The sequence below is a fragment of the Mandrillus leucophaeus genome, unplaced genomic scaffold (assembly GCF_000951045.1).
Source record: "Mandrillus leucophaeus isolate KB7577 unplaced genomic scaffold, Mleu.le_1.0 Scaffold3, whole genome shotgun sequence".
Lineage (NCBI taxonomy): Eukaryota > Metazoa > Chordata > Mammalia > Primates > Cercopithecidae > Mandrillus > Mandrillus leucophaeus.
Window position 1 is genome coordinate 12,937,220 of NW_012103142.1, and position 23,503 is coordinate 12,960,722.

General features: G+C 36.9%; 1 protein-coding gene across 2 annotated transcripts in view; it reads right to left on the minus strand.

Annotated features, from left to right (window-relative positions):
- The window catches only part of SUPT3H (suppressor of Ty 3 homolog (S. cerevisiae)), a 524,788-nt gene that overhangs the window by 104,191 nt on the left and 397,094 nt on the right, over positions 1-23,503 (minus strand). For both annotated transcript variants that reach the window (XM_011986846.1, XM_011986847.1), the window contains 3 exons: positions 12,430-12,505; positions 5,464-5,576; positions 4,277-4,384 (listed from right to left, as the gene is read on the minus strand). In XM_011986846.1, the coding sequence (XP_011842236.1) occupies positions 4,277-4,384; positions 5,464-5,576; positions 12,430-12,505 (297 nt within the window). The remainder of the gene's footprint in view (positions 1-4,276; positions 4,385-5,463; positions 5,577-12,429; positions 12,506-23,503) is intronic.

A 23,503-nucleotide genomic window follows, 5' to 3' on the forward strand; every position in this document is an offset into this window, starting at 1 on the left:
TAAAGACACATGCACACATATGTTTATTGTGGCACTATTCACAATAGCAAAGACTTGGAACCAACCCAAATGTCCATCAATGACAGACTGGATTAAGAAAATGTGGCACATATACACCATGGAATACTATGCAACCATTAAAAAGGATGAGTTCATGTTCTTTGTAGGGACATGGATGAAGGTGGAAACCATCATTCTCAGAAAACTATTGCAAGGACAGAAAACCAAACACTGCATTTTCTCACTCATAGATGGGAATTGAACAATGAGAACACTTGGACATAGGGTGGGGAACATTACACACCAGGGCCTGTTGTGGGGTGGGGAGAGCGGGGAGAGAGAGCATTAGGAGATATACCTAATGTAAATGACTAATTACTGGGTGCAGCACACTGACATGACACATGTATACATATGTAACAAACCTGCAGGTTGTGCACATGTACCCTAGAATTTAAAGTATAATTTAAAAAAATTAAAAAAAATAAATAAATGCAAGTGGAACACTGTCAAAAAAAAAAAAAAGAAAAAAATTGGATAAATTAGGCTTCATCAGAAAGTTAAAATTTCTCCACTAAGACAATGAACAGGTAAGCCACAAACTGAGAGAAAAATATGTGAAAAATATGTATTTGATAAAGGACTGCTGTCACAAGATATGTAAAGAACTACAAACTGGTAATAAAAGCCCCTTTGCCTGCCAAAAAAAAAAAAAAAATGGGTAAAGGATTTGAAGAGATACTTCTCAGAGTAAGATACATAAATGGACAATCAGTACATTAAAAAGTGCTCAACAGTATCAGTCATCAGAGAAATACACACTCAAACTGTTATCAGAAAATATCCACTAGAATGGCTAAAAGTAAAAATGACAATGCCAAATGTTGATGAAGCTGTGGAGCAACTGAAACTCTAATACACTGTTGGTGGAAGTATAAAATGGTACAACCTCTTTGGAAAAAAAGTCTTACTGTGTCTTTAAAAACCAAACACGTGCCTAACTCTATGACCGAACAATTTCATTCACTGCCATCTACCTAAGAACATTGAAAGTATTTATCCTTACAAACTTGTACAATAATATTCACAGCAGGTTTATTCACAATACCTCACAAACTGGTGACAGTCCAGATATTCACCAACATGAGAATGCATAAACAGATATGTTCATGCAAGTCTGTTCTTTCTTTATGTAGAAGCACTTTTAAATAGTTGAAGACTGATATTTCATAGTCTCTTCTCTTTAATGGTCAAACACCTCAAGTTCATCCCAGCAGTTATTACAAGACATGTTTTTCAGTTCCTTCACACACCTGCCCCCTCTCCCATTACTCTCCTTTAGACATGCTCCACTGTGTCAATGTCCATTCTACAGGATGATGCCCAATACTAAAAGAAGTTCCTTATCAGTCACATCATAATATTGGCTCCTAAGAAATTCACAGGCAAATAAAAATCTTAAAATCATTTAAATGTATGGTATTATTAATCTACATTTTCCTCATTATCAATCATACCAACTGCACTACTGGCCTGCAATTCTTCATAATGTATTTTAAAAAACAGCTGAGCATAGTGGTGTGCCCGTAGTCCCAGCTACTTGGGAGGATGAGGCAGAGAGATGGCTTGAGGTCAGGAGATCAAGGCCGCAGTGCACTATGATCATGCCTGTGAACAGCTGCTGCACTCCAGCCTGGGCAACACAGAAAATCTAGAAACTCTAGAAAGTTAACTTGAATTAATATTAAACTTGCTAATCTAGTAAGAACCCAATCTTAATCAGCCCAGTTCCTTATATGGTTAGTGCTCAAGAAAATAAAATAAAATGCACTGTGTATTAACCCCACATCTTGCATTTCCAATTCTAATCCACTGTACATGGCACTACCATTTGGATCTTAAAACACCCTTTTGAGCTCCTCACCCTTCAGCCAAGAAACCATCAACCATCCATTCCTTGTTAACTCTAGCAGTCTAAGACTCTATACAATCTGAGCCTTAATTTTCTAATCCAAATGCCTACTATTCCTCTTTAATGAACCTTAATTCTTGAATATTTTAAACAGCGTTGGGTTTTTCCCCTTGTAAAATGGTACTTATGCTGAGTCCTAGAGTATTATCCTAACTTCTACCTTATCAAAGTCCTATTTTTCCTTTAACCTCAGCTTTCTCTCTAAAGTCTTTGACTGCAACGAGAGGATTTTTGTTTTGTTTTCTTTTAAACTTCTGTACTTTCTGTCTGAGTCACTCATTTGGAGACTAGTATATGCCATCTTAAACTGTTTGTTTGTTCAATTATTTGCTTATTTGTTTTACAAAATGTCCTGTCTCCCTGAACACAGATCATCTCAGTCTCCAGAGCCCCACTTTGGACTCAATTTGGTATAGTATTTGATGTACAGGCCCTTAATGTTGCCTGCTGATTTTGTCAGGTGATAAAGGGCAGGAAGGAAGACTTCCAGTCTCTGAATATTCATCTTGTATCAGTCACAGGAGAGGAGGGGGGTGTCTGCCAGCCAGAAAAAAGTTTGAGGCTTATACTAACATATTTTGTCAGAAGGCTCTCTGACACTCATGCTCCCACCTCCCAGAGAGCCCAGGAAATCCAGTACATATAGGATATTCCTCTCAACTGCTGGGTAGCTGGGAACAGCGGCTGTGGTTGCTGAGCAGTTGCCCAGGGCAGCTTGGCCACCCTGGAGAACCAAGAAAAAAGGGGAAATAAAGAGTTTTCCTAGGCATGCAAGCAATCACTTGAATGTTAAAAGAAAACTAGGCTTGTTGTGTTCACAGTAAATTTCCTCAATTAGAAATGTTATAACAAATTTGTCTGATGTTAATGGAAAGCATACTTATACACATATTCATAAAGTGAACATGCATCAAAGACATTTTAAAGGGTGTTCTTTGACATCATAATTTGGGTTTGTAACATAAAGAAAACAAATAGTGATTAATCAACTAAGTAAGCTTTAGGGACTTTTGTATGTTTACTGATAATGATGTATGACCTTTTCTAAGAAAAAAATGGATTTTTAATGGGTATAAACATTTTAATTTCTATTTAGTTTCCAAGCCAATTTGATTTTCCAAGCAGCATAAGAAAATGTTAAATTGTCCTTTGGTTTGTAATAAGATGCTATACAGGCATATATCTTAACATATTTTCTAAGTATCCTAGAGCAGAGAAACTTAAACCTATGGCCCATAGGGTTCACAGATTCCTTGGATCCATAGAATGGCTTCAGAATGTCTCTAAACAGCCTGAAACTGTAGGCAAAATTTGTGAATGTGCTTAGTAAAAGGGTTTATAGTTTTCATCAGATTCTCAAAGGGGTCTGTGACCTAAAAAAGATTACAACTACTTCTTAGAGATGATTTGAACCACTATCCTTGCCTACAGATATTAACAAGGAGTAGAAATGTGTAATTAAGGTATATACAGAGCTTAACCATTTTCAGGTTATACATTTCAACCAACTTGATCCAAAACTTACTTTACAACTCTACATGTAGATACGAACTTAACCTTCTCACTGTCTTATCTATGGATATTCGATTGAATTATGTGAAACTGCTGTTTTTGTTAGTGAAAAGGGTCAAATATTGGCAAATATATTCAACACACTGCAATACATTTCTGGTTTTAAGGTAGATGCTGTTTACAGAGGATATTCTATATACTAAAAGCGGTGGTGCACAGTTATTATACAGAGCCTTAAAATTGGCAAGAAAACTTTAGTTCCCATAGCAAAAGCAGATCAGAAAAGAACATAATTCTCACATAGTAGGGGCAATCTAAAAACTCAAGATGAATGAAGACAAGCTTCTTTAAATCATGTTTAGAGATGAATCAATAATTGAAATGGAAAGTTATCAATAAATGCCAGGAATTATTATGTGAATAATAATGATAACACTCTTATCTTTTGAGGCACAAAGAAATAAATGACTTTTCCAACATTACTTAAACCAGTTTTTCATCTCCCATAAAAATAAGAAATGCCTTGCAACCATCCCTTTCATTGAAGGGCTAGGAAAGCTAAGTGAAGTAAGAAACAGGTGAAAAAAATCATTGTCTTACATGGACTGTCAGGGCCTGGCACATAGTAGGTGCTCAATTAAATATTTATTGCAATGTCTAATGTATTAAGAGTCTTTGACTGAAGGCTATACATTCCTGCATAATCTTTTTAAAAGAAACACTAATGTAAATACCAGATATGTGACAAAATTCACAAATGTGTTAAAGGCAGATTTTTTTTTTTGTACTTACCTCAGCAGAGTTGTGATACTGAATGAAGGTTGCAGAAATGGCATGACTGAAGGGGTCCCCTGCCTTAGTTACCATGTCTTGCCTCACAAGCAGAGCCAGATCCACTAGCTAGAAGACCAGAAGAATGAAATAAAGTCACATAGCTAGTAATAATCATGAATGCCACTGAAGTGGCAAACCTAAAAACAATACATTGTGAATGTTACTGATAATCCTGCTTGCCTAAAAATCTATATTGTAGACATGAGCACACACTTTAATTGACTGGTGAATGGACCTAGTTATGATATATTCTGACCTTTTAGGAGAGTAGTTCTGAAAATTTATTTCATAATCACTAGTGCAGATTTCTGGGCTTTAAGTCCAGAGATTCTAATTCAGTAGGTCTGTTTTAAGCATACAGTCTAGGAATTTGCTTTATTTATTTTATTTTATTTTTGAAATGGAGTTTCGCTCTTGTTGCCCAGGCTGGAGTGCAATGGCACGACCTCAGCTCACTGCAACCTCCGCCTCCTAGGTTCAAATGATTCTCCTGCCTCAGCCTCCCTGAGTAGCTGGGACTATAGGCGCCCGCCACCATGCCTGGCTAACTTTTTTTTGTGTTATTAGCAGGATGTGGTTTCACCATGTTGGCCCAGCTGGTCTTGAACTCCAGACCTCAGGTGATCTACCTGCCTCGGCCTCCCAAAGTGTTGGAATTACAGGCATGAGCCACCGTGCCTGGCCAGAATTTGCATTTTAAATAAGAACCAAGGAGATGCTGATGCTTGTGGTCAAAAGACCACATCTTGAGAAAGTCTTTTAGAGGGCGAGATTCCAGACCCAGAATTTGGTGAGTACTCTTAAGATCTCACATACGTAGAAAGGAGTTTTTCAAAGTTCGAAAATAAACTCTAAACAAGGCAGATGTGGACTTAGAGTTCAATGTCAAGAAAAAGTATGCAGGGATTCCATTTCTCATTAGGATAAAGGTGCAAGAAACTGTCTTTCTTATCCTAACACCCACTTGAATTGAGGATGCAGATACACATAACTGAACTAAATTTTAGTAAATGATGTAAATGTCACAGGAGAGAATTCATGGCTGTTATTCCTGGTAGAGCAGCAGGCAGAAGAAGAATTGATCATGGGCAGAGATAAGGAAAAAACAGCCGGTGTGGCCTGATATGACAGATTAGAATTCTTACCTGTGCCACAGTTTCATACGCTAAATATGCTAAGATTTCCATTGCGACAACATTGGGTTTTATCTCCATACTGCTGCAGTCCAACCAGTCTCGAAATTTGGAAGCTTTTTTGGCTGGTCATGTAAAAAAAACAAGTGTAGAAATTTTAATTTTTAAAGTGTTTTAATACTGCACATTACTATCACAAAATGAAAAATATGTATACTCAGAATTGTACACAAAAAATAATGCACATAAAATGCAACGTGTTCCAGCTTTTATTAATATCTACATATTCTGGCCCCAAGAAATTCAAGTTTTAACTTTCAATTATAAGGCAACATAATGGTTGTTTTCAACAACTCTCTTATGTATTTGGATTTTTTATTTTATACCTATGCTATATGACATAGTATATTAAACCATTTAATGTTTAATACTTCTCGCACTGTCAGATTTACCATTGGCTACAGCTTATGTTACAACAGTCAGAAGATGTTGTCTGATGTAACCTTAATTTACTCATACAGAAAGAAAATCCTGCAAGAAAGAACCTGTGATGAAAAAAGAAACATACAGAAATTATTGCTAATACTTTTCAAAAATATTGTCTATTGTCTCAGAGGAAAATGGCACATAGGAGGCAGGATTAACTTGCAGCTCCCACTTGGATGGATAGAGCAGCATGTGGAGACCCATACCGTGAACCTTGGCTCCAAGAACTACTGCAGGAATATACCAGAAAAGGCTAGAGCCACAGACCCCTTGAAGGAGGTGGATCACCGCTGCAGGCTCTGTGGGACGCAGAGGAACTGTGAGTAGGCTTGCTTTCTCACCTAGGAAGCCAGTAGCCTGGGGAAAGTTCTCAGCCTTGCTCACCAGCTGCCTGGAAATAAACTCGGTGCTGTTACAGGAAGGGGGCATGGTGGGAGACCGGGCTTTCGCTCTGTGGGCTCCATGGGAGCTGGGTGAGGCCTGTGGCTGCCGGCTTTCCCCCACTTCCCTGGTGACCTGCGTGGGGCAACAGAGGCAGCCATAATGCCCCTGGGGACATAACTCCCTTGGTCTAGAAGCCACACCCTCATTCCCCACAGCGGCCGCAGCAAGTCCCGCCCAAGAAGAGTCTGAGCTCAGACATGCCTAACCCTGCCTCCGCCACATGGCAACCCAAACATCGTATGTTCTCACAAATGGGAGCTAAGCTATGAGAACGCAAAGGCATAAGAATGATACAGTGGTATTTGGGGACTCAGGGGAAAGGGTGGGAGGGGGGTGAGGGATAAAAGACTGCACATTGGGTATAGTGTACACACTGCTCGGGTGATGGGTGCACCAAAATCTCAGAAATCACTACTAAAGATTCATGTAACTCAACACCACCGGTTCCCCCAAAAAAACCTACTGAAATAAATCCGTTTAAAAAAAGTGTCTAGGCCGGGTGCAGTAGCTCACGCCTGTAATCCCAGCACTTTGGACGGCCGAGGCGGGCGGATCACAAGGTCAAGAGATCGAGACCATCCTGGCCAACATGGTGAAACCCCATCTCTACTAAAAATACAAGAAAATAGCTGGGCGTGGTGGCAGGCGTCTGTAGTCCCAGCTACTCATGAGGCTGAGTCAGGAGAATCGCTTGAAACCGGAAAGCGGAGGTTGCAGAGCACCGAGATGGGGCCACTGCCCAAGAGCGAAACTCTGTCCGCCCCCCCCCCCCAAAAAAAGTATCTATTACTAGAATGGCTCAAAGGTGTTGTAAATTTAAAGTTAAATAAAATAAACTGACATCTGGTCTAATCTAAGCCTGTGGTTACATTTTTTCTGATTATGAAGATGTCTAAATTCTTTAATCCTGACTCTCAAAACCATTGAGACTGATTCCAAGCAGCCTTTGTGATATTTCCCTATTAAACCATCACCTGTCCTTGAGTCTTTTTCTCTGTGTGTCTACTCCTACTCTTTTCCTTCCAGGGGATGCTCTCCCATCACTCTTCTTCATTCCCATGAATCTTGATCATACAGGCCAAAAGTGTACTTCCTCACTCTAGCCATTTATTGAACACTGATACCATCAGACATTCTTTCACAAATGCTTATAATTTCTTAAGCCATATTACAAATTTTTGTGGGAGAAGACCATGCCTTATGTCTCTGCATGTGTAATAGTACCAAGCATATACAGAACCAAGCACGTATATAACCTTTAGTTAAATATCTCTACACTGCCACAGTGCTAAGCAGTCTAATTTGATATAGGCACTTCATTAGACATTATTCATCTAACTAGTAACCTAGAGGGAAAGATTGATAGTGAAGATTTTATGAAATCTATAAGATTTTCTTTATAATCCACTGATTATTCTTTTGATTAATCTGGCCCCACAGGTCTATAAAACACTTAACAGTAACTCAAAGCACGATATTGTGATCCTTCTATATAGAATCTTCAAGGATTCCACATACAGAAGAGTTCTCTTTTAAATAAATCATAGAAAACATTAAGTCCTGCTATCAAAGCATATACCCAAAGCTGTCAAATATGGTAGAATTATGATAATCCTGCTTAAAGCTATCTCCCCAAAGTAACAAATCTTCCAAATACTTTCTGACATGCAACATTCCATCTAACTAGTATGCTGCAATAGCTCACAAACACTTGTTTAACATCTGTGGAATACTTCTGAAGTTAAAGTTAACAGGCAGCAATTTGGCAAGATCAATGAGATGTACATTATTCACTTATCTCCTTGAGAGATCTTTAGGACAGAAACAGATATTTTGGAACTGTGCTCTAAACATTTGATTTTAAAAGTGAAGGAAAGGATCATTATTAATATTCAGTTGGATCTATCCACATAAGCAACAGAATTAGCTTCCTTGCTAGATTGTAACCATTGAGAATGCAGGGACAAGGACCATATATCTCCAGCTGTATCCCTAGCACCTAGAATACTGCCTGGCATTAGCAGACTCACAAGAAATATTTCCAGAAGAAATGAATAAATGAATGAATAAAGTATTTTTTTAAACAAAAGAGTAGGGTCCAAACTTTTCTATTCATCAAAAGACATGCATAGAAGTCCCAAAAACCACTTGGGTTATTGCCATTCCACCAAGAGGTGGAGATTCCTTGAGAGCTAATTCCTTCCCTGTCACCCGGAGAAGGATGGCTTTAGAGCCTGACGCTTCCAAGGTATTGTTGAAGGCACAGATACCTCTAGTTAAGACAGTTTGCTTTCATCAAGAGGTGAGAGGGGCCTGAGAATAAACAAGTTCCTTCTCCTTCGCCCCTCTTCCCAACGTATCAGGAGAAAGGATAACCTGGAAACTGACTAACAATTTAAATAAAATCCTGAGCAATGGTCAAAAGTTCCTAGGATTATTAGCTTTGTAATACTACCTGGATTTTCAGCCTGTGCTGTGCTGAACTTAAAAAACAACTTTACATGATAATTTCATATGGAAATTTAGGGTTAATCTCACATACTTTTTATCTTTCTTGTCAATGATCACTAATAAAATTTAAGTTTCTTGCAATATTCCATTCTCTCATGCCTACATACTATTTGGTGATTTCTATCCCATCCCTTCCCAACAGTCTTTCCATTCCCAGTCCTTTCCTTAGGGTCCTCTGGAATGCTTAGTCCACTCAGAAGAAGCTACTCTGCAATTTCAACCTAATTCAAAATAGCCTTCTTCAGAGGGCATGGTTTTCCCTGGAACCTTCCCTAGCAGGAGTTCCTTATTCCTTTCCTTTATACATATTTATGGGCAACTACTTTGGCCAGTGTGCTCATTTCCCCATATAAGGGGGGACCTGGAGTCAATGTCTTCATTCTCTTAGTTTCTTCCACAGGAAAAATACATAACAAGCAGACTGACAGCAAACTTCTACCAACAACAGGGGCCAAAAGACAAGGGAATCATGTTTTAACAAGTAACGATCAGCTTACCATTTCCTACCCAACTAAACAATCATTTAAGTATGAGGGCAAAATAAAGCCATTTAAGATAAAAAACGGTGTTTTAAGCATGTACAGAGCTGTAGGAAAAAATGACATTAGGCCAAGAAGCAAAGTTTAAATACTTATAAATGCTTTTTTTTTTTTTTTTGAGACGGAGTCTCGCCCTGTCCCCCAGGCTGACAGTGCAATGGCGCGATCTTGGCTCACTGCAACCTCTGCCTCCCAGGTTCTAGTGACTCTCCTGCCTCAGCTTCCCAAGTAGCTGGGATTATAGGCGTCCACCACCACACCTGGCTAGTTTTTTTTTTTTTTTTTTTTTTTTTTTTTTTTTTTTTTTTTTTTTAGAGACAGGGTTTTACCATGTTGGTCAGGCTGGTCTCGAACTCCTGACCTTAGGTGATCCACCTGCCTCGGCCTCCCAAAGTGCTAGGATTACAGGCGTGAGCCACCATGCCCAGCCAAATATTTACCAATTTTAAAACCTTTAAGTCATGGATGTATATCAAAAAAAGATAGCAACTGAAATAGTACAAAGAGAATATAGGACTTACAAACTAGCAGAAGAAAAAGAAATGAAGAAAACCCAATCGATCTAATACAACATAAAAAAGGAGGCGAAAAAGCAAATTAAAAAGCACAGTAAATTTAAAACACAAGATAAGACAGCATATACAGTATCAGTAATTAAATCCATATAAATTAATCAATTAAAATACACAGAGCCTCTCTGATTACAAAGAAAATTGAGAGAAAATCAAATATAAAATAAAAAGTTGAAAGTAAAGGACTGGAAAATAATTTACCAATTATACATTTTAATTATAAATTATAAATTATAATTTAAATCATTATAATTATTCTTTAATTATAATTATGAGCTTTGTGTGTCAATATTAATATCAGATTTTAAAAGGCTTTAAGAGAAATAACTCTCTGACTTATATACATATAAAAACAAAAGACTGAATTGTGAATTAGATTAGTGTGCTCATGCTACAGCTTACCCTCAGCCTATAAAGTTACAGACTCATTATTCTAAAATATACCAGTAATTCCAGGGATGGCTATGATCAAATACTTAAGAAGATACGTATGGCAGGACCACAATTCCTGTATCTTGGTAATTTGTTAGAAGGAGAAGAATGAAAAGAGTATAACACTCTGATGAGTGCAGGAATAGCTTCCGAATTTGCTGACCCAAATGGATTAAAGCATTCTCAACCACAGTACTTTGTCATATAAAACAGATTTCCCCACCAAGGTTTCATAATAAAGCAGCTATGGGCACCATATATAAGTAGTTTTAAATGACCAAATCCTTCCACTCTAAAGACAAGAAAATTAGACACAATATACTGTTTATACTATAGTTATTTTATATAGGAAGGGAAAATATTATTTTTTAATCTACTATAGTTTATTATTGAGTTAAAAATAAAACATGGGCCGGGTATGGTGGCTCACCTGAGGTCAGGAGTTCAAGACCAGTCTGGCCAACATAGTGAAATCCCGTCTCTATTAAAAATACAAAAATTAAATGGGCGTGGTGGTGCATGTCTGTAGTCCCAGCTACTTGGGAGACTGAGGCAAGGAGAATCACTTGAACCCAGAAGGAAGAGGCTGCAGTGAGCCGAGATCGCACCACCGCACTATAGACTGGGCAACACAGTGAGATTCCATCTCAAAAAACAAACAAACAAACAAAAACAAGAACAAAACAAAAACAAACAAACAAAAAAACATGAAGTAACTGAAAATCTGATTTTCAAAGAGAAGGCATACTAGGATACTTTAAGACTATGAGTTTTAGTGTGAAAGTAGTATGTCTGTTCCTTTAAGTGAATTAAATTTAAAATATAATTTAAAAAAATAGTTCAATTGCACTAAATGTTACTTTATAAACTGGAGGTTGATACTTATAAAGACTTGAATGCCATTTTTAAACCTAAAAATTACAATACAAAACCTTTCATTTGCTGAAATTGCCATGATCTGAAGTGCCATTTACTTAATGCTTCACAGATGTATGATGCCAAGTTGTTAGTCAAATTGGAAAGTATATTTAGTCAGAAAAAAAAAAATCTTCCAAAACATGTTTTCCTATATTTTACTGTCATTTACATGGGATACTATGAAATGTGTCATTTATTTGCACTTTATAATCTATAAATGAAGCTCTCCCTTTCTTTTTCCAAATCAAATATGCTGTTATTGTGACCACATAATAGCTTTTCATTTGAAGACACCATTGTTTCTATAATCCCTCAGACCATGGTCATGTGCTACTTTGTCATATTTTTAACTGGACTTTTCATCACACTTTCTTCTTTGACCTTTACCCTGAGAGCCTTAGTCATAACTGAAACTTTGCTGTAAGGATGTTTTGCTACACAATCGAGCTCACTATTATGAGTCATTATACACTTTTAATAAGCTGATGTGCAGTGATGTGAAAGTACTAATTTTACCACAAGCTTACTAGTGTTACTAGAGCATGTACTAATAAATCTGGCTAACACTGAATACATACCACAGTAGGAGGTTAGACAAAAATGGAAGAGACCACTGATATGTTCCTTTGTGGTAATAGGAGTATACATAAAGGAAAAGGTTGGTATCCATAATTAATATTGGGGGCCTTTAAATGTCATGACTACTATCAGAGTCTGTTATGGATCAAATGCAATCAGAAATACTAGTGTAAATATGACTAGGAAACTAGAAATTAAAATGGAAATAATAAGAAAAATTGAATTTTTATGATTAAAAGTACTGTAAATAATTAACATAGCACTCTGTATATTACCAGCACCCTTTAAGACCTCTTAATGTTATTAATTGCAAAGCAGTAGAAGGTAGGAAAATCTTTTATAGGCTCCCCACAATGTAGAGGTTGTTTCTATAGCAGTTACAAATACACATATATTAAATCCACCAATTTCTAAGAAACAGATCCTGTCATACTTCAGTACATCTATAAGACAAATCTCTTACGCATATAATTAAGCAAAGTTAAATGGTTACTTACAGAAACTTAGTTGTCGACTTTCACAGAATTCTGCATATTGGGCTGAATCCATAATTCGAGTTTGTCTTTCTGCTCTCTGATAAAAAGACACAACATTTTTTAAAGCAAGTAGACTATTATATATGTTTTCACAGCTTAAACTTAGAATTGACCATTTTCCTTTCCTTATTCCAGGTGAACAGGGTAGTACTACCACATAGATCATGACACATAAAATTACGATAACACTAGTTGTGAAGCTGGTGTCTTTTGGAAATAAAGTTTAAATACTACTTTCTGCTCCTTTGTTATTGAAACTAAAACTAAAGGACCTCATGTCTAAATTTTCTAACTTGTATCATCCTTTTAAAGAAAAAGAAAATGATGAGGGAATAATAAACCAAGCAGAAAAATTGTTACAAATATTACTGTCAATGTGCTTTAAAGCTGTGATGTTCAATGTTAAACAAGAATTGGCAAATGGAATCCATATATTATTCCCTTTCAGTTAGAATCTGGGGCCACAGTTGACAAATCCGTATTTTAGATTGCAAGAAAATAAAGAAAAAGGTAAACAAAATACAGATCCTTTAATCTGAGTCCAGGTATGATTCATTTGGTATAGTTTCATTTGTGGAGTTTTTGATTCAGTATAGCAGATGTTTACTGCTTCACTGTCCCACAAGAGGTAGGATAATTATAATTCATCCATAGTTTGGTGGGAAGGAATATGACCACTTCCGCTTCCTTGGTAAGGAGAGCATTTTGAAATGAGACAGGCTGGTACTTCTTGGAATGAATTTCTGCCCAGCGAAGAAAAAAAAAAATCTCAGATTTAATTTTTTTTTTTTTTTCCTGTTGTGGAAGAACTTTCAGCAAGTTGTCTTTACCATCGTTGTTGGAGCACATAAGTACCATTTCTTCTAATGTCTGTGGATGTTTTGTATTTTTGAAACAGAAATTATTCTTTTTTCTTTTATTTGTGTGAGTAGTCAATTCCAATGATATGTCAGTTGATGGAATGAATAATGGTGTACTAACTGGAGCTTAATAGAGAATACAGACGGGGCAGTGGGAGTTAAGGTAAAAATTACTAGTCACTACTGTGGTTCCTTCTAAGACCACTGACTGCTTTTCCCCTTCCTCATTTTCCGCCTCCCTTTTTTCTTTCCCTCCCTCTCTCGCTTCCTTCATTCCTTACCTCCCACACATCCACATACTCACAAACATACATATATGCAGGCACAAATGCAAGTTTCTCTTGGTTATTTACCCACTAGGTTCAAGTATCCTTTTTGGGCATGTACAAACATTTTAAAAATATATATAAAAAGTATATATGTATGTGTATACACATAAGGTATATATGTGTATATATACACACACACATATAAAGATAAATATATAAAGTACACAACTATACACACAAATTTATCTTTTTTTATATATACACAAATACACATATATGTATATATGTATGTACATATCTTCTTGTGCATGTGTCAGAAATACCATGGTCTTGGCTGGGTGTGGTGGCTCACGCCTGTAATCCCAGCACTTGGGAGGCCCAGGCAGGTGGATCACTTGAAGGCAGCAGTTTGAGACCAGCCTGGCCAACATGGCAAAACCCTGTCTCTACTAAAAATACAAAAATAAGCTGGATGTAGTGGCACGGGCCTGTAATCCCAGCTACTTGGGAAGTGCAGGCAGGAGAATTGCTTGAACCTAGGAGGTGGAGGTTGCAGTGAGCTGAGATCACGCCACTGCACTCCAGCCTGGGTGACAGAGTGAGACTCTGTCTCAAAAAACAAACAAACAGACAAACGGAAAACCATGTCTCCTTAAGAGTATATTATTGGGTTAATTTTTATTTACTTGGAAGTAATTTTTGATATATAAATGCATGATCTAGTTTTAGCCCTCTTTCTAATGTATCTGACACATGACTCAATAAATGTTTCCTGATGAAAATAGGAAGCAAGAAAGGGAGAATTTATTGATGTGTTTTGAATGTTACAAAAAAGGTGCAGCTGGGCGTGGTGGCTCATGTCTATAATCCCAGCACTTTGGGAGGCTGAGGCAGGTGGATTACGAGGTCAGGAGATTGAGACCATCCTGGCTAACATGGTGAAACCCGTCTCTACTAAAAATATAAAACATTAGCCGGGCACGGTTGCATGTTGCTGTAGTCCCAGCTACTTGGGAGGCTGAGGCAGGAGAATTGCTTGAACTCGGGAGGTAGAGGTTGCAGAGAGCCGAGATTGCGCCACTGTACTCCACCCTGGGCAACAGAGGGAGACTCCGTTTCAAAAAAAAAAAAAAAAAAGCTCATGTGTTTATTTAAATAAACTCTCTAAGACTGATAATACTATCATAAATTTGTATCTATGTACATATGCTTGTATATTATATACCTGCTTGTCTATGTCTCACTATAGCAGGAACCACTCAGGTTTGAATTTCTAGCTCCTAGGAAAATATCTGACACATGGTAAATAAGCAATAAACATTTGTTGGATGAAAAAATGCTACCATTTTATTCCACAGGGCAAATGACTATCCCCATAATGGAACTAGATCGAGAATGATTATCTAATGATTCCTACATACCATCTCTGCTACTCTCCAGCTTGGTAGCCTCCTCCATCCAATATATGGCTAGACAGAAAGGACCTGGATAACTATGGAAAAAGAATGTTCCTAAAGGGATTCTTAACACCAACTTTTTATTCCACCAAGTTGGACAACCGAGATTTGGCATCCTTTGCATATATGCTTACATAGCTGATGTATTGGCAATAAGTGTTTCTAGAAATGAGAGTTAGGAAAATTTATCGTCAGAGGTTAAGGTTGCCAGAATTGCCAGCTACAATATTTCAAAGATAACCATAAACATCTGAAAGACTAAATTATTATGGCTAGCTTCATTCCTTTCAGATACCCTCTCCAATGCCTATTCTCTTTTCTTCATTAAGCATCCTAGTTCCTTTTTAATTCCTCCAGCATCGAAGCAGTAAACTTTGATCTGAGGAGCCCCAAAAATCTGACCCTAGGGTATATGTAAGAAGTCATTTATCCTGTGCCTAGCACACAGGAAACACTCCAAGCAAAGCAGTTGACTCAACAGCAAAGACTTACAGACAATACAAAATCATGGCTTAGAGATAGAAGGCAGCTTAAAGTTTATCTTGTTCAACCTTTTCAATTCAAAGATAAGGAAACTGAGGCTCAGAGAAGTGATTTGTCAAAGGTTGCCTAAGTAAGAATTCAAGCCCAGGACTCCCAATTCCTAAGTCAGCCTATTTTCATTATAAAAAGCTGTCTTCAACTAATGGTAACTTTTTATTCCAATGTTTTCCTTTGGGATGCTCTAAGTTTCATATATTGTCTTACTAAAACATGTCATGTAGCCCCTACAATTAACATGCTCAAACTATTCATAAGAAAAAGAAATTAGCGAGACCCTGGGTCAGCAAATAGTGTACAACCTGGGGGTAATCTAATGCAGAGTGCAGAAACTGTAGTGTATCTGATAGTGCAAGCACATCACAGGTGTGTAGAGATACTGCTTCCATTCACTCTCTGGATGCTGAACAAGGCTGAGGCAGAACTCCTAGGCTGGTCTCTGCTACCAGCTGCCTTGTCCATTTACCTTGGTGGGTGATAAAAATATTATCATTTTCTATGTAAGCTATGATGTGAGAAAGACTGGAAGCACTGTACTAATACTAATGTCCCCGAATATTACATGATACAACACATGAATGCTATTCACAGCATGGTCAAGGGAGTTCATGAAATCAGAGATTCTTTGAGCTATATATGCACTGACTTGGATTTAAGGATGATGAAGATGATTTGGATATGCTTATCACCTAATTTTTGTTTATTCCTCTCTCTTCCCCCGAATTGTTTAAAAACAAAACAAAAAAAGGAACAAATTTTGGCTGAAGATGAAGATGATTTGGATATGCTTATCGTCTATTTTTTGTTTATTCCTCTCTTTCCCCTGAATTGTTTCAAAAATACAAAAAAAAAAGGAAGAAATTTTGGCCATATGATCCAAATAATTCAACATCTGAGTATTATATTTTCTCCTGTCCTTCCACTATCATCTTAAATACTGAGAAAGGGAGTAAATATCTAACTTTCAGGAACAGTATGTTCTCTAAATACAGGAACTGTGCTGCTCTTCTACAGTGCTGAGGCAATGCTGTGCTTGGATCTGCCTGGGCCTTACTAGCTGAAACAAGGGACAACAAATGGATGGACTGAGACAAAAGAAATGCATTTAAGTACGTGTTGAACGGCCTAAGACCAGAAACGGTAAGAATTAGCATCAAATTGTAATCCAATTTTACAAATCCCAGAGAGATGAGGCAGTTTTTAAGACAAAAATCCATTAAAAAAATCAACACAGTGGTCAAATATTAAATAAGTGTGGCTCTTATTTACTGTGGTACCCTAATTCTACCTTCTTGTGTGCCTCTATTCAGATCACCCATTCTGATCCATACTAAAGTATACATTGGCAGTCCTTTTCTACTCCTTGAAGAAATCTGTGGAGAAAGATTCAAGGGGACAATATCATAAACCTAGTAAAACATCGTGATCAGAATAATGCTCACTCTTTGAGATGGTTTTATTTTTAAAATGAACATAATTATTTTTTATTTTCATTTTTAAAATGAAGCTAATAAAACTGCTTACTCTTTGAGATGGTTTTATAAAATAAAATTTATAAAATGTTTATATTTATATACATATTTAAAATATTTATAAAATAAAACCATCTCAATAAAGAGTAAGCTGTTTTATTAGTTTCATTTTACAAATGAAGACACTGATTTAGAGAACTTAAAGGAAAACTTCAAAAGTATACAGCTAATAAAGAGGCAAAACTAGAAGTAAAACTTGGGTCCTACCTACTCTAAGGTACACAAAGTTTCTCAGAAAAGACTTACTATTCTAGATCATATTAATTGTAATGAAGGTTGTACTCCCTTTAGGCTCTAGTTTCTTTTGAACTAAATATTACAATGCAAACTTAATTTTAAAAGAGTTACTTTGGCTAGTCCGTATAGTCATTAAACTAGAATAAAAAATACATCATATCATTGTCAAAGGCACTGAAAACACAAATCTCTGAAATAAAAGTCACTGAATAATCACAGATGATTTATCATGGCTTTTATTCATACTGAACATTCTCAAATTACACAATGCTCTCCTATCTCAGACTGCCACATGAATGTAAGGTCATCTTTGGATTAGTCATACTCTTGTATCTGCAAGTCCAGTTTGTCTTCTGCTTAATCTGTCAATTCCACCCACTCCCTGGTTTCTTTAGGTGTCAACAGCAGCATTCTTGAACATTCATAAAATACGCAACAAACATACTTAGAGGATTTTCAGAAATTACATCTTACTAGTATTACAATATACCTCAGTATTATAACACAGGAGCAAACATGGAGAAACTACTTGTGAAAGAATTATTCCTAAAGTTTCCCAAATAGTCAACAGTATTTTAAAATTTAATTGAAATAGCTTTTTAAAAAGGTAAAACAGAATAGCTGGTGACTAGTTGCTCTTCTGACTATCAGAAAGTTACAGCTTTTTCTTGTTATTGTAAAACATTCAGAGGAGGCAGACTTTTAGGCTAGATGAACTCACTTTCTGCGTCCTACTTAAATGAAAACAGAAATGCTAATATCCCTACAGATACAGTGCCTAGTATAATTTGTTTGTTCAATATCGTGAATACAACAAACTCTTGGTACATATTTGTTAATCTGAATTTTCAGTGAAAAGTTTTTACTTCAACTGATGTGAAGTTGATTATGTCTTTGAAAAATACTTTCTGTGCGGACAATCATCTTTTGCCCTATCTGTACCACTTTGAGGTGTGAGGCTGGATTACTTGTGCAGCATACTGTTCCATTTAAATTCTGTGTGCTTTCACTGAAGCATTTTTAAAGGTTATGGAAGCTATGTGCTGGCATATCTCTTGGCAGATTCTCAAGGCACATGGCATTTAACTTTCTTCAGCAACACAAAAACACAGAACATAACTTTCAAACCAAGATGAGAGTATCTGCTCTCACTTCTACTTCAAGTTTTTTTTTAATTTCTTTTTTGAGACAGGGTATTGCTTTGTCACTCAGGCTGGTGTGCAGTGACACCATCATGGCTGACTTCAGCCTCCACCTCCCCAGTTTAAGTGAGCCTCCTGCCTCAGCCTCCTGGGTAGCTGGGACTACAGGTGTGTACCATCAGGCCTGGCGAGTTTTTTATTCTTATTTTTACAGAGATGAGATCTCTATAAAATTGCCCAGGCTGGTCTTGAATTCCTGGCCTCAAGTGATCCTCCCACCTTGGCCTCCCAAAGTGCTGGGATTACAGGCATGAGCCACTGCACCTGGCCAAAAAAATTGTTTTTAAATCTTATTCTGATTACTCCTAAAAGTCTTACAATTGAAATGCAGAGTGCTTTTTGCATGGAAAAGGCAAAATGCTTTTACCAAAACAGTAATCTACCAACAATCTCATGTTCAACAGGCACTGGTTGCTGAACTTGAAAACTTCAAATGGAGTGGTTGGCAGCAGCATTCAGCAATGAGGCAATGTGTAAATTATGAAATGTATATGCATGTTTATATATGTATAATGTGGTCCGCTTGCAGAAGGATAATATTAACAAGTCAGTAAATACCACAGAATGCCGAAGAAACCATATCTCCAACTCACCGTAGGTAAGGAAGCTGAGGTCGGTCCAGAAAGGTTAAAGGATTTACTGGGACGGTTGCAGAGGCAATCCAGTACCCCAGTGAGTGCTCATTCTGCTTGCTGGGTGAGTTTGTAATTTGGTAGACTCCTTTCCCAAAAGCCAAGTAAGCCTCCCTCAAAACACATGGTAAAGTACCCTTTCTTTTTACTCCACTGCAAAAGTCATCATTTTGGGCCTAGGGTATTGCAACAGCTTCCTAGCTTTCACAGACCTTTCCTCTCCCAACCTATCCTGCATACTAGTATTTTAAATAAAAACATGGAGAAAAGACCCTTGTACATTGCAAGACTCACTGTAGTAGGCTCTCCTATATCCCCACACCACTTTCTTTTCTCTGATTCAAAAACAAATGGCTCTAAACTAATCACTGCATTAAATTTAAGCTCAACTGTCTGACTTCTAAATACAGACATAACATTGTTCTCCCTAAAACCAAATTTATTCTTTGTTTTTAGTTAAGTCACCCTTTGTCACATGTGCCATGTACTGCTGCCACCCTGCCACTCCCCTACTACTGTGCTGGTCACCCCTCCCCATCTCCATGGTAATTTAAATCATTCCCTTTCCTCAAGGTCTTGCATAGGTCCCACTTCCTCTGGGAAGTTTGTGCAGTTCACAGTGATTTCTCTCTTCTAAAATTATTTGTTCTTCTAGATAGTATTGTACCCCTTCCTGAACTTTTCTATGTGAGCTTTTGTCTCTCCTCAAAGAGTAGCTGTGGGAATGTATTAATGGAAAAATCAAGTTCATACTAGAATGTATGTACCTTAATTTCATTTATGTTTGAACACACACACACATATGCACGTGTGTATGCCTGCAAATACACAGAAAAAGTCTGGAAGCAAATATATTATACTTTTGATAGTATTTATCTCTGGAGGTGAAATTATAGGTAACTTTAACTTTTCAGTTACACATTTCAACAATTTTTTTTTTTACAGTGAATTACAAACAGAAAAAGAGTTTCAAAAGTAAAGAAATCTTCTTTCCTCTTGAGCTAATTTTGCTTGACTTACAGGAAGTCATTAACTGTGCACACATAAAAATAATCAAAGCACTTACCCAAGGGGCAGAAAATCACAGAGAAACAGCAAAGGCTTGAATATATGCTTTTAGAAAAAAAAATCAAAAAACAAAAACACACATACATACAGAGAAAATCACAGAGAAACAGCAAAGGCTTGAATATACACTTTTAGAAAAAAAAAATCAAAAAACAGAAACACACATACACACACAAAGGAGAATGTCATGCAATAATATTTAAGGGACCAACTCAGAATACTGATTGATGCAGTAGAAACCAAAAGTTCACTTAGGTTTGACCTGTAATTTTCACTGAATTATATCGACTTGAATAGAAATGCAGTATATTTTCTATATCATAGCCTTAAAAAATAGGTTTCCAGTGGTGCTAATTTGTTTCCCCAGAGTGGCATGCATAATATACCAATTTTATGTGTCCAAGGTACTAAGAATGTCTTACAGTAATTATATGAAGTTTCCTAAAGAGCTGTAGACCCTAGAATATTCAAAGTATTTAAAAGAAATTTTGTGCTGAAAGTGAGTAATCCTCAGCCAGTACAAAGCATCAGTGATTAAGAAACACACAAAAAGATATTTGTGCTACTACGACATAATAGAGTTGTTTCAAAATATTGAATTCAGTTTTTTTGATTTATTCTATGGGTCTAAATATATTAATTAATGTCAACATAGGACCTTTACCTTTTTAATACATTTTAAACCACCAAGAGTGGGCATTTATTTGTTATATAATGAAAAATATAGTCATTAAAATCAAAGTAATAGATTTAAAAATGTTTTAATGCCCATTAAAAATTTTTAATCTAAATGTATTAAGCCAGTAATGGGGAAAAACCATACGTAATAAAATATTTCCCGTCTTGGGATAAAATATGTGCTAAGAAAAGTATCATTTTTAAAATAACCTAGTGCCATACAACCTAATTCCCTGTCAAGTTGTAAATCCCAGTGTTTAGTGTTAGTACCAATTTTTGCTAGTGTTTCCCTGAAGTTGTAAATATGCTCTGGAATAACTCAGTTGGCAAATAACATAAAAAGCCATGTGAGTTTCTGCCCAAACTATTTCTTTTAAGTAATGGAACACTGACTTTGACTTTTTGTTTTCCTGATTAAGGATGTCACAATCCCCCCTCACCTTTTTTTTTTTGGTGGTTTTTATCTGGCTGTATATAAAAAAGTGAACATACTAGTTTAATATGTGTAAAATCTTTAGGCATTCTGAATAACATTCCTAAAAGTTCTCAGAGGTTTACATAATATCTAGATGAGCTGATAGGCTTTATAGTAGAGCAAACATACAGGGATATGGTTAAATATTTTGGTCATTTTGGATAAAACTTTAGAATACTGCCTGAAAAATATATAAAGCCATTAATGCATAAAATTTAGTTCATACTTCCTCTTTAATCTTGAGTTAGAACTGCAGATCTTTCCATCTTGGTTTAGGAAAGATCAAATTCTCAAGTAGTCACATATGCACACTTTATGGAGTCTGGCTTTACTTACATAGAATAAAAGTATAGCATCTTTAAGGTAAAATCTTGTGAAAGGGGAAGCCTGTAAGTGCAGCATGGCTTTCACATCGTCCCCAAGGATACACAGAACTCTGTAAAGAACAAGGGAGCCCTGCTTGAAATCTCCCTTTGTTGCTACTATGTGATTTATCTTAGTTTTTTCAATAAGGACTTTTTCTAAACATGTGAAAATAAAAATTTTTATCACAGATTAATTCATCAGTTAATTCCCTCTAAGCAAGTTCCATCAGCTCTATCTTTAAAATGTAACTAAAATAAACCACTTTCATCACCTTCTACTGTCACTGATACTACTCTAGTTCAAGCCACCATCATCAACTCTCCTCTGGATTACTGTATTAGTCTGTTCTCATGCTGCTATAAAGGACTGCCTGAGACTGGGTAATTTATAAAGGAAAGAAGTTTGACTGACTCACATTTCCAGAGAACTGGGGAGGCCTCAGGAAACTTACAACCATGGCGGAAGGGGAAGCAAATACATCCCTTTTCACATGATGGCAGGAAGGAGAAGTGCCAAGCAAAACGAGGAAAAGCCCCTGATAAAAACATCAGATCTCCTGAGAACTCACTCATTATGATGAAAACAGAAGCATGGGGGTAACTGCCCCCATGATTCAATTACCTCCCAATGGGTCCCTCCCATGACACATGGGGATTATGGCAACTACAATTCAAGATGAGATTTGAGTGGGGACACAGCCAAACCATATAGTTCCACCTCGGCTCCTCCCAGATGTCATGTCCTCACATTTCGAAACAAATCATGCCTTCCCAACATCCCCCAAAGTCTCAACTCATTCTGGCATTAACCCAAAAGTCCAAGTCCAAAGTCTCACCTGAGACAAGGCAAGTCCCTTCCCTCTATGAGTCCGTAAAATCAAAGACAAGTTAGTTACTTCCTAGATACAGTGGTGGTACAGGCATTGGGAAATACACCCACTAGAAATGGGAGAAATTGGCCAACATGAAGGGGTTACAGGTCCCACATAAGTCCAAAATCCAGTGGGGCAATCAAATCTTTTTGTGTCTGTGTGGGTATTTTTATGATTTTATTTTAAAATCATTTTAGATTTTCTAAAAATTTGCAAGAATTGTACAAAGGTAATTTGTGCCATTACCTAAATTCCCTAGTTGTTAGAAATTGCCTTATTTCCTCTGCCTATGGACATATATTTTTAAATTATCCACTTTAAATAACATACATTTTTTAAATTGAGTACTTATTATAAAAACCCATTTTTTAAAAATTATACTTTATGTTCTAGGGTACGTGTGCACAACGTGCAGGTTTGTTAAATATGTATACATGTGCCATGTTGGTGTGCTGCACCTATTAACTCGTCATTTACATTAGGTATACCTCCTAATGCTATCCCCCACCCCTTCCCCCACCTCACAACAGGCCCCAGTGTGTGATGTTCCCCTTCCTGTGTCCAAGTGTTCTCATTGTTCAATTCCCACCTACGAGTGAGAAAATGCGGTGTTTGGTTTTCTGTTATTGTGATAGTTTGATGAGAATGATGGTTTCCAGCTGCATCCATGTCTCTACAAAGGACACGAACTTATCCTTTTTTATGACTGCATAGTATTCCATGGTGTATATGTGCCACATTTTCTTAATCCAGTCTGTCATTGGTGGACATTTAGGTTGGTTCCAAGTCTTTGCTATTGTGAATAGTGCCACAACAAACATACATGTGCATGTGACTTTATCGCAGCA